The 12525-nt window shown below is 36.3% G+C and overlaps 1 protein-coding gene across 1 annotated transcript in view; it reads right to left on the reverse strand.

Moving 5' to 3' along the window:
- The window catches only part of SCAMP1 (secretory carrier membrane protein 1), a 122849-nt gene that overhangs the window by 91709 nt on the left and 18615 nt on the right, over positions 1-12525 (reverse strand). Inside the window, exon 2 of the mRNA XM_036082621.2 lies at positions 1529-1606. Within this exon, the coding sequence (XP_035938514.1) occupies positions 1529-1606 (78 nt within the window). The remainder of the gene's footprint in view (positions 1-1528; positions 1607-12525) is intronic.

Below are 12525 nucleotides of genomic sequence, written 5' to 3' on the forward strand. Positions count from 1 at the left end.
TAAAAAATATCCATTTTGAATGTTATAAGAATTCAGTAATGATAGGTAAAGCACATGACACAAAGTAGACAACTTGGTAAAGAGTACTAATACTACTGCTAAGAACAATCTACAGCTGCTACTTTTAATAAGTCCACCATACTTCTTGCTAGTAAAATCTTACAAAAAATTATATGCAAACCTCTTTTCATTCTTTACCAACAAATATTAACGAGTCTTGGTCCCACCTCCACCCCCCGAAATCATATTAAAAGAACTACATCTTGTGGAATAAAATATACAGCTCTTCTTTTTCTCCCTTTCAACTACAACCAAATGCACTCTCATACATACATACATTCATAGCACAAATTTACTATACAGCTGAATCTTATGAAATTGCCATTTTTACATGTCAATACTGGTCAGCTTATTGGCCATCCCCAATGGTTCAATCTGAAATTTGCTTGCTCAATGAACACTTTAGTAAACCCAGGCTGGGGTGTAGTTGCTATACAAAAGCAAAGTCTGTTAAATAAGGGCTTTGAAATAAAGTGAAATGTAAAAGTTCATTCTTATTTTAATGCTTTTACTTTGTACAAAGCTCTTCCTAAAACTAAAATGTTAATATAAAATATTTTGAATAAATTTCTAAGCTAAAACTACAATATCTTTGAGAATTATTTTCCAGACTATGGAAAACACACATCAGGAAGAGATGATTACGTAATGATCATTACACTGATCTGTAAATCCAAGCATACAATTGAAGAACTTCAATACCTTCACCAGGATGACTTGTATTTCAAAAGCCAACGGTGTTTAAACTACAAGACCTCTTGAGTGTAAGAATTACACTAAAGACTCAAAATACAGTAACAAAATTATTTGCCAGAGAAATTTTGGGGACGAACTCTCAACAGAACCTACCTCAATAGTTCTCAGAACTGGTTCAGAATACAATCACCAAAACAGCTACAACAAAAAGCACAAGTGCCCTGTGAGAGAGTAGGGCCCTAATGAAAAGTGTAATAAAATTCTCCAGGTGCTTCTAATAGGCATCCAGGGTAGAGAACCCCTGTTTCTTAAGGATTTTTTTCATACCCCTACATAAATCAAGACTAAATTTTGAGGAAAAGAGTATGTTCCTAAGCCAAGTAAAGTTCCAGAGGTTTTAGTCTGTCTACCACAGAGTAGAATGTTCTGTTTTATAGGAAAACATCACCCCTACATTACCATGAAGACAACACTTATACCAAAAAGCACTTCCCTCTCCTAAGAACTGTAGTAAGATTCTTAGGAGGGATTAGTAGCAATATAGAACATAAAAGAAAATTTGTAGTACTTCACTAGGACCATCATGGTAATTTTCAATTATTACTGATACTCCTTTCTGTTTAAAAAAAATTTAACTTTCTAAATTATAAGTAAAACACGAACAGCTTATTTTATATAAGTTTAACCAATCAACTAAAAAAGAAATCATAACTGAAATATAATTCCTATTTAATTTCAACATTTAGAAGTAGTCCAATTAAGATAGTCTTACTGTTCTAGAATCCGAGAATGGATTATATTCATCAAGTCCTGGTGGAACATTTCTTGTCACTTGTGTAACTGATGGGTCCTGGAATAAAATTCAAAGAAGAAAAAAAGATTACTTAGCCTTTAAGGCACAGTTTTGATATTCACAAAGCACTTGCTCTATCTGTACTTTTGTTCACCCAGCAAAGCTAACAGAGGAGAATAAAGAAGATTATCAGATTTACTCAGTCCCATTCCAACAAGGTTGAAATTTATACCCACAGCCCTCACACCCTCAATGAAAAATTTGCATCTGGGTTAGATGGAAATCAACTGCTATTATATAAAGAATGAAAACAGTTATGTGGAAATGACTGCACAAGACCATCTTGGGAAATCTTGGGCAAACCCACCATCCTTTCCTTTGGGTTCCACAATGAGTTCATGTCCCCGCCCCCCCCCCTTTTTTTTTTTTTTTTTTTTTTACAATATCTCCTATCACTTTTCCCTACTGCAGATACAAATACCACATTACAAATCAATGTCATGTACAGGCAACATCTAGAGCATCCAAGATTAAGCACCACTTACTTGTTGTATTCTACTCCAATAGTTTCAGTTGACTATAGTTTACTGCGTCCTGAACGGTTTCCCCTTTTCCAAGTATAATATATTACCATAATATCCCAGCTTTTCAAATCTTTTCATATTAGGCTTTCAAATAAATAAGTCCCCAAATCCTAGAGAGTTCATCTACTTTTCTTGTGAATGAATGTAAGACACAAACATGAACATCTCAACAAAAACCAACTATGTAAGTAACATGAAAAAGCATTTACAAACTGTAATACAGCCTCACTGACTTTTCTGTCTCTAGTCCCAAGCTTTGGCATGCATCAGAATCAAACACAGATTGCTGCACCCACCCCCAGGGTTCTGGGATGGGGCGTCAGAATCTGTATTTCTAAAAAGTCCCCATGTGATGCTGCTGCTGGTTGGAGAAGCACTGCTCTCTCACCTATACTGTACTTTCTCCTATCCACCTTCCTCGACACAGTCATCAAAATTACTTCTCAAAAATGAAAAGCTTATCTTGTCATTCCCCTCCTCCAACCCCTCTCCTCTGTTCCTCACCCATTTCAGGTTTTTTAGAGGCTCTCCACCAGGACAAAATACAAATTCCTCAAAATGAGATACAAGGCTTCTGACCATCTAGCTTAGTCCCTGCCTACCTTTCCAGACTCATAAACTCTCTCACAAGCACCTTCCCCTACCCAGATCTTCACTCTCTACCAAGTCAAACAAGCTATTGCATAAGGAGCCTTGAACTTGGCAAAAAGGAAGATGTAATGATAAATTAAAAGTATGGCACGGACAAAAAGTAAAAACTTTGGGCTTGTTCAACAATAAAAAGGGAAGGAGGGAATGAAATCACTCTACTTCCCAGCATTCTCTTCCCAAGTTTATTCAAAAACGTGAGGAGCAGGAAGATTATCAAGAGAGAATGTGTGCCTCAGGGAGAAAATTAAGAGGAACATGAATATTTTAATCCAATTTTTCAACTTGGCACTGCTGTGGTTATCTTAATTTAGAAATGGGTTTAGGGGAGCACCTGGCTGACTCAGTCAGTAGAGCATCAACTCTTGATCTCAGGGTTTTGAGTTTGAGCCCCATGTTGGTTGCAGAGATTTCTTAAAAAATTAAAAAAAAATTTTTTTTAAAGAAGTGGGTTTAGAGTCAACAAGTAGAGACTTAGCAAATCCTCATGGTCCAGATGCAGTCTCAATGTCCACTCCCCTTATCCCTACCCACAAAACCAGGTGACCCAGGAGTCCTCAGCACCATATTCTTCCTTGGCATTGCTTCCTCTGGCAGGAATACTCTAAGGGAGGGTAAACCTAGCAATCTCCTCTTCCTTAAAGACTCAATCTGAAGAACAATTCACATGCTAACTAATAAAATTCCTGATACCCAAGTCATTTCATCCCAGGCTAAGTGCTTCCACAAAGCTTGGTATTTATCTCCACCAGCATTTATTTCACTGAATCATGATGATCTTCATACAGTCCCTTTTCCCAAATTAGAACGTCACTTCTTTAAATACAAAAAATACATAAATAGATCTTTTTTATTTAATCATACATGCCTAGTAATACTGTTTAAGTGATTATTACCACTCCCAAAGAGAAAAAAAATCCAGAGAGTAATTCCTCAGGATAGTAGCACCAGTACCTGAAAAAAAATGTGCACAAATATGAAGCTAGTTCAAAAATTTAAGTGAAAAGATGATCTCACTCATAAGGGAAATACTAATTAAAACTACCCTAACATAATCATTTCTCACCTATCAGATTAGCAAAAATCTACAAGTCTAACATAGTCTAGTGACAAAAGTGTGAGGAAATAAGACTTCTCATACATTACTAATGGGAAGAGAAATTGTTACAACTCTATGGAGGGACAGTTGGCAACAGCTAGCAAAATTACATCTACATTTATACTTTGACCCACAATCTCACTTCTAGGAATTTATTCCTAAAATATACTGGCAAAATACTATTTATAATAGCAAAAGACTGGAAGCAAACTAAATATCAATAGAATATAGTTGAATAAACTATGGTACATGTACATGATAGAGTACTATGCAGCTGAGGATTATGCAGTTGTAAAATACTATAAGAAAATCTATACACTGCCATGAAATGAGTGAAAAAGGTGTAAAACAATATAAATGTTACCTCTTATTCAAAGGAAAAAATTAATGTGTATGTGTTTATTTAAATGTTTAACAAGATTAAAAAACCAGGGGTGCCTGGCTGGCTCAGTTGGAAGACCATGCAACTCTTGATCTCAGGGTCATAAGTTCAAGCCCCGTGTTGCATGTAGAGCTTACTTATGTAAAACCTAGGATTACCTATGGGGAGATGAAGAGAACAGTGATAAGAGAGCACAGGGTTGGAACCTAGACTTTGCTGAACGTCCCTTGTTTTATAGTTTTTACTTTGGAGCCATGAAAATATTATATAATTTAGCAAAATGTAGAGTGAAAAATATGGATCCTAGCCAACATTCATGCCATCAATGTCATTCTTTCAATACTAGCGAAATACAGTGAGTCCAATGAGTCCCAATTCTCATTTTATAAATACACACAGCAAATTATCAAGTGTCCTAAAATTCACATTAAATTTTTTTTAATCCTACCTAAGGTATAACTTAGCTCCAAAGAGATGCAGAATGAAATCATTCTTCCAATTTTCTTTTAACTACAATTAACAAAAACATACTTGGTTTCCTTCTAGATTCTAGAAGAGTTTAATCCAGGCTGAGACTTAACTGACAGTTTAACAAAAGCACTGTGTCAAGTGAACTGAGTTCATTTCTAGTTAGTCTGGAATTTCTCCTTAATGTAGTATTAGGTGACAAAGGAGTAGAATATGTACAGGATTTGCCAAGAATGATTTAGGAAGATAAAGAACTGCTATCTCTGAATTATTACATGACTAACATTTCAAATTAGTTTTAATAAATATAAATAGTATTGAGGAAGCTGCAGTCTGTAAACTGGAAGAAAACAACAAAGCTTAAGATTTAATAATGAATAATCTTTTTTTTTTTTTAAGATTTATTTTGAGACAGAGAGTGTATACATGACTAGGGGGAGGGGCAGAGGGAGAAAATCTTCAAGTAGACTCCCCAATGAACCAGCACAAGGCTCAACAGGGGACTTGATCTCACGACCTAGAAGATCACGACCTGAGCAGAAACCAAGAGTCGGGCACTCAACCAAGTGAGCCACCCAGGTGCCCGAATAATGAATAATCTTTTAAAGCCTATTAAGTGTTTAGCACTTACATTACTTCCAATCCTTGCTATGATCCTCCCAGATGGATGGTATTATTCTATTTTTCAGACAAGAAGCTATAGCCTTGAAAAAGATCAAGGGGCACCTGGGTGGCTCAGTCGGTTAAGCATCTGCCTTCGGCTCAGGTCATGATCCCAGGGTCCTGGGATCGAGCCCTACATCAGGCTCCCTGCTCAGCGGAGAGCCTGCTTCTCCCTCTCCCTCTTCCTGCCGCTCTGCCTACTTGTGCTCTTTCTCCATCTGTCAGATAAATAAATAAAATCTTAAAAAAAAAAAAAAGATCAAGAAACTTCCTGAAGGACAATTAGTGTATGTCTGAGACAAAATATGAAGCCATGACTTTCCAATGCCTATATATCTATTCTTTCTACCAGATATACTAAAAATAGAATTTACCACAATCACAACTTTTATCAAGAAAAGACCATGGAACCTGGAGCCTGCTTAAGATTCTCTCTCTCCCTCTCAAAAAAGACAAGACATTGGTTGAGCTGATTGTTTATTAATGATTCCAAAGCTTTGGCAGGAAAATACTACACTTTCTTTTAACACAACAAAATGAAACTGTTTCAAGTGCTACCTTGGTTACTTCTATGGCAGTGGTTCAGGAATCACCTGAAGGGTTTGTTAAAACCCAGATAACTGAATCCCATTCTAAATGTACCTTGATGTCTGGGATGGTGTCTGAGAATCTGCATTTCTAACAAGGAAAACAATCTGAGATAGTCTCACTTTACTGACTTAAAGGAATATACTAGGCTTCTGTATTTTATTGACTTTCAAGAAGTATAGACATTCTTAAGAATTTAAATACCCTATTTGGATAGGACTACCCATAAACATTAAAGTTATAAATTTATGTCATTTAGTATGTCATTTAATTATGCCATAGCTATTATGCTAACCCTTTATTTAGTAAGCCACTTACTTCATAGTCATATTTCATTAAAAAACTGAGATGCCTTATAGAAATGTTTTTTCAAAGAGAGTAACTAAAATTTCACATCTAGCATAATTAGCTTTTTTACATCTTTAATCCACATTTCTTTACCAAACATTCTAGGGTGGTGTGCCTTCATTGTATTTCAAATTATTTCATCCACCATGCATTAAACTGGACATTTCTCCATCACTCCACACATAACCTCTCAGGAAGATTTTAACCTGGCAGAAAGTACTTTCACCTTCAGCTACATGCAAGGAGATGAAGTCAATAAACAAGTTTTGTGGCTAATCAACCTCAGTACCCTGCTTATTCTTTTCTTCTCCATATATATACTATCTTCAAGCTAAATAGTCTAATAACATAATAGCCTACATGGATGATTGTGTACAACCATATATTATGTATCCACTTACTAGATCTGCTAACACTTAACAGGTGTGAGTTTCAAGATCAACACTCAAAACCTCATGTATCTTAGGTACTTGCTCTGTAATAGAGTACTAGCCTAGGAATTAGAAACTCTGAGCTCCTGGCAATGACTAGACTCTGTGAACTTAGGCAACATACCTAACCTGTCAATTTTCTCATCTGTAAAATAGGGGAAAATTCTGAGAGATCATTGTCCTGGTCAGTTGCAGTTCTGAAATGTTAAGCTATAGATTTTAAGTCTTTACCATTTGGAAAAAAGCTGACTGCCTATATTCAAGTCCCAGTTCCACTAATGAAAAGTTATAAACTTTGAACAAGGCAATTCATACATCAATGTGACTCAGTTCCTTCACCAGTAAAACATATCACAGAGCTCATGAGTTACTACATATAAAATGCTTACTACTATTCCTGCACATGGGAAATATTCAGTAAGTGATAGCTGAGACTGTTATCATTACCACTACCACCAAGCTAAAGATGAAACAAAAAAGCTTTCCATTTATGATTAACTGAGATATTAAGAAAGTATAGCGCAACATGTATGACGAATAGGCCAAAATACCCACAGCCACCTTGTGAGGAAAGCAACCAGACATTCTTTGCCCACCTTTGTGTCATGTGACCCTGTTATCTCGGCTACATGTTAAAGGATGAGGAATGGGCTTTTGTGCCAAAGGCAGCCATTTTTAGAACTGGAGGCGGAAGCCTGGTAGACCCCAACAGAAGTGACTCTACGTTGGATAATGACTGATCAATTAGATCCTATTTTTTGAGCTACTTGAATAGGAGACATAAAGACTGGTAATTAGTAGCAGGAGAAGAAGCTGACACTAGTCATGGTAAAAAGACAAATAGAAGCTAAAAAGAAGGTGACCAGAAAAGGGAGCAGCAGGTACAGAATCTGAGGGGCATGGCAATTACCAGGGTTGCCAATGTGTGCCCAAAGCAAAAACAGGGCCAATAGAGTTACTGCTATTCCAGTTGGTGAAGAATGACTTGGTGTTACAGGAGTTTTCACTGTCCAGAAGATCCTCAGAAGGTCCTCAAGGTGAAGGAAAATGGAGAAGTAGGAGAAGAGCAGAAGAGGGAAAAGAGGATGGCAGAGATCAGCCCCCTAACCTTCACTTAAACCAGTACAGCGCAATTTTTTTTTTTAAAGATTTTATTTATTTATTTGAGAGAGAGAATGAGATAGAGAGAGAGAGCATGAGAGGAGGGAGGGTCAGAGGGAGAAGCAGACTCCCTGCTGAGCAGGGAGCCCGATGCGGGACTCGATCCTGGGACTCCAGGATCATGACCTGAGCCGAAGGCAGTCGCTTAACCAACTGAGCCACCCAGGCGCCCCCGCAATTTTTATGTTTTATAAACACTGACTTCACATGAAAACGACTTCCACTGCTTGGTGGGAGGGAGGTGAAGGGTTGGGGAGAGGAAGAGGGTATTTGAGGAAACACATTGTTAGCTTCCAGAGTCTGTTTCACTACAACTGCAGAGATTGACTATGTTGGGGTACCTTTCCTCCCTCAACAATCCTTACAATAAATCTCTTATCACCTGAGGTAACCTGAGCACGTCTCCATGCTTTAAAACAGGAACAGGTGGAATCAATGTTCTTTGCCATTTCGTGTTCTGTTAAAACTATGTAAAGACAGTTTCCTGCCACTAACTAGATTTCAATAAAATCTGCCGTAAGAGAAAGATTTTTTAAGTATGAACATTTATCGGTCACTAGTATACATGACTCTTGAAATGTAACTAGTCCAATTTGAAGTATGTTGAAAGTACAGAACACACCATATTTCTGATTTCAAAGATTCAGCACAAACCAATGTACAATATCTCATTAATGATTTTTACGGTGATTATGTGTTGAAAAGATATTTTATATATACGGGGTAAAATAAAATATTAAAATTAATTTCACCTGGTTTCTTCCCATATGTCTACTAGGTAATTTTAAATTACATACTTAGCACAAATTATACTTCTACTGGACAATTTTTTTTAAGATTTATTTATTTTAGAGAGAGAGCACAAGAGAGCATGCCAGTGGGGGGAGGGGCAGAGGGAGAGAAAGAGATTCCCTGCTGAGTGGGGAGCTAGATGGGGGACTCTCTCTCATGACCCTAAGATCATGACCTGAGCTGGAATCAAGAGCTGGATGCTTAACCTGAGCTACCCAAGTACCCATCCACTGGACAGTTTTGAGTGAAGCAGTGCAATTTATTCAAGATTGGCTTATAATTTCACTTTCATCCATTTGGACAAATTCAATTGTGTTAGCCAAAGGGAAAACAACAAACTCAGATTTAAAGCTGAGTTTCCTGTAAGTTTTTCAAAATTGCAAAAGATGACAAGAGGGGTGCCTGGGTGGCTCAGTTGGTAAGGGGATCAAGTCCCGCATCAGGCTCTCTGCTCAGCAGGGAGCCTGCTTCTCCCTCTCCCTCTGCTGCTTGTGCTCTCACGTGCACGCTCGCTCGCTCTCTTTCTTTCAAATAAATAAATAAAATCTTAAAAAAAAAAAAATGACAAGAGACCTGATCAGCAGCTTCCCAATCCACTGTCTTCATATAACACAGTAGCAGACTTTTACTACACTTTTTCACTTAACTCACACCTTTTTACATGAGATGCTAGAAGACAATAATTTGAATATTAAAAACATTTAGAAGTAAATGCATATTTCTAATTCTATCAAGCATGTCTGTGAGAAACTAAAGGCTAAAGCAAAGACGGATTCAAGGAGAAAAAGAGAATTCATCTATTTTAGCACAATACTAGACTATTTAATTATGTCATGTAATCCTCAGAACAGCCGTATTACTTAATTCTATATCCTTTCCTTCACTGCTAACAATACTACCTCACACATGTTTAAAGTAATTTAGCCAAAGTCATATAGCTAATAAGTTGACATGGTAGGATTCAAATTCAAATCTGATCCCTAAGACTGAGTTCTTAGGAAAAAATGTAATAAAGAAAACAAATTTATGTTTAAAACACTATCTCCTCAAAGGAAAAAGGCTGAATTAAACATGGCATTGCTCCACAAAACTTAATTAAAATACTCTTCAATAGCTCTACTTAACCCAATCAATATTATACACTAGACTAGGCAACTTGATTAAATAAAAGTCCCAAGCTAGAGGCTATGAGAGGCCCTACCTTCAGAGACTTAAATTTTTTTTATCCTACTTTGTACTTCTCAGAGCTACTATAATCACATGAATTTAATAAATACTGAGAATTTCACTTACCTGGAGAATTACTTATTTCTAAATGCCCCAATTATTTTTAAAAAACCAAAGAAACTATAAGAAGCCATTAAAAATCTCAGCAAGACACTAAAACAACATGTATTTAACAAACCTTTTATAACATATCGAAAGAAGTGCTTAATAATCACTAGAAACTATGCAGTAAATCATGACTTTTAAAACCTGGTTTCCATCTTCATTACAAGTCCTGACTGTCTTACTCAAACCTAAAAGCAACTCACATACTAAATTCTGTGAACCCAAATCAGTACTTAGTAAATTAAAATAACTGAAGCCATCACACCAAGCAGATTTAATGAGATACCACTTCACACCTACTACTGGCTACAAACAAGAAGACAGAGACAAGTGTTGGCAAGGGTATGAAAAAACTAATCTGCTGGTGGGAATGTAAAATGGTACAGTCATTTTGGAAGTTACCAAAGTACCTAGCAGTTCCACTCCTAGGTATACATCCAAGGGAATGAAGACAATGGGCCCACACAAAAATTTGTACACAAATATTCATAGCAGCACTATTCCTAACAGCCAAAAAGTGAAAATAACCCCAATTTATATCAACTGACAAAAAAAAATGTATATCCATGCAATAAAATTATTTGGCAATAAAAAGAAATGAAGTCCTGATACATGCTACAATATGCATGAACCTTACATTATGCTCTGTAAAAGCTGCCAATCAAAGACTACATAGCGCATGATTCCATTTATAAGAAATCCCCAGAAAGCATATTAGTGGCTGCCTAGGGCTAGAGGAATTGGGGGAAATTGGGGAATGACTGCTGCTAATGGGGTTTCTTTTTGTGGTGATGAAAAGTTTCTAAAGTTGATGGTGATGACTGCACAACTGCAAATATACTAAAAACCACTAAACTGTATACTTTAATTGGGTGAACTGTGCAATATATGCATATCTCAAAGCTGTTTTTTAAAAAGATAATCAGATGTAGTATTTCTTAGAATAAATGTTGCCAGCCAGCTATAAATCTCTAAGTCTTCAAAATCTAAATACCACATCACTCATTAAAGAGAAATACTCATTAGGTATGAAGTCAGGATGGAGAGGGCGGGGGTATTAGCTATCAGGGACCAAAATGACACCAGAATTTCCTATTATAGTAAATCACCAAAATTTCTTCTGATATTTGAGAAACTGGGTAGCTAATACAGCTATGTGCCCTAGTATTAATGCACTGAAATCTAGAGACATAAGAAGAAAAAAGGTAATCATGAAGAACAGGAAAATAATTGGTCAGATGTCTGTCAATGACCTGCAAGTTCAATCACCTTTGACCACTAATGAATAAATCACTGAAATGAAACCCTAGAGATCAGAGAACAGCAGTCTTCCCACATAAATAATCCCTCATTTTCAGTGAACTGTTAAGATTTTTGTACAGAAAAGGCTGTTTTATCACACTCAGTAGTTCTTCAAGATTAATGAGTTTTTGATCATTATCCTTTAACATACTAAATACTGAAATTACCAGAACAATTTACCACTAAACATGACAACCAAAAACCTATGAACAAATTTTAAAAGGTCTTAGGGTTTTGGGGTTTTTTTTTGTCACATTATGGGCAGTGAACTTTTAAACGTAATTTTTCCACCTGAGAATAAGTGTATACTTCATAGAACACTATCTTATGAAACAAAACCTGGCTAAATAAATTACTCGTTAACTTCGTGGTTAACAAGAGTACTTAAAATCAAGTACAAGTACCCAGGCCAGTACTTAAAATCAAAGCACCACCAAAGCCAGGCATTCTGTACAACAATATAGCCAAGGCAGGAAAATGTTCGGAGTTCGAACTGTGACACCAGGGATTCATCTCCTGCTAGCTTCCCATGACTTCAAAAAGGAATCATAAACTTTCAAAACTATTAGTCCCTAATGTAATAAAAAACAAAAAAACAGATGTCCTTTCCAAAAATCATCAACATTAAGCAACCAAGTGCACAACTTTCCAACATTTAAACAAAATTTAAGTCATAAAAGTACAATGACCTTTCCTTATTACCCTCAGTTCACATTCTGATCTATAACAGTCTCTAAAATGCCTAAGCTTTGTAATACAACCAGTAATCTGTATGTTTTGTTTTTGTTACTATTTCTGTTAAAACCAAAAAGTTTAAAAGTTAATAAAAATTCATCTGAGAAAACATAAGCAATTTAGGGATAAAATAAAAGAAGAATAATCACATGCTGTAACCAAAGATAATCTTGCACCATTATTTCCTCTGTTATTTTAAGAGCCTCCCATCTTTGCCTTGATTCAAAAGAAATATTCCTATAAGAAATATAAAAAAACAACCAATATCGAAGGCAGAAAAATTCAGTAATTTGCCTAAGGTCACTCAAGAAAGATGTAGAGAAGCAAATCTAGACAGCCTGGTTCCAGAGCCACCCTTTTACCTCCTCCCCTCAACAAGTGAGGACAAACCTCCACAAATTTCATTTACTCCTTCCTCTAATGCCCCTAATACCAGGTTAAGA

The sequence above is a fragment of the Halichoerus grypus genome, chromosome 2 (genome assembly GCF_964656455.1).
Source record: "Halichoerus grypus chromosome 2, mHalGry1.hap1.1, whole genome shotgun sequence".
In the NCBI taxonomy this organism is placed as follows: Eukaryota; Metazoa; Chordata; class Mammalia; order Carnivora; family Phocidae; genus Halichoerus; species Halichoerus grypus.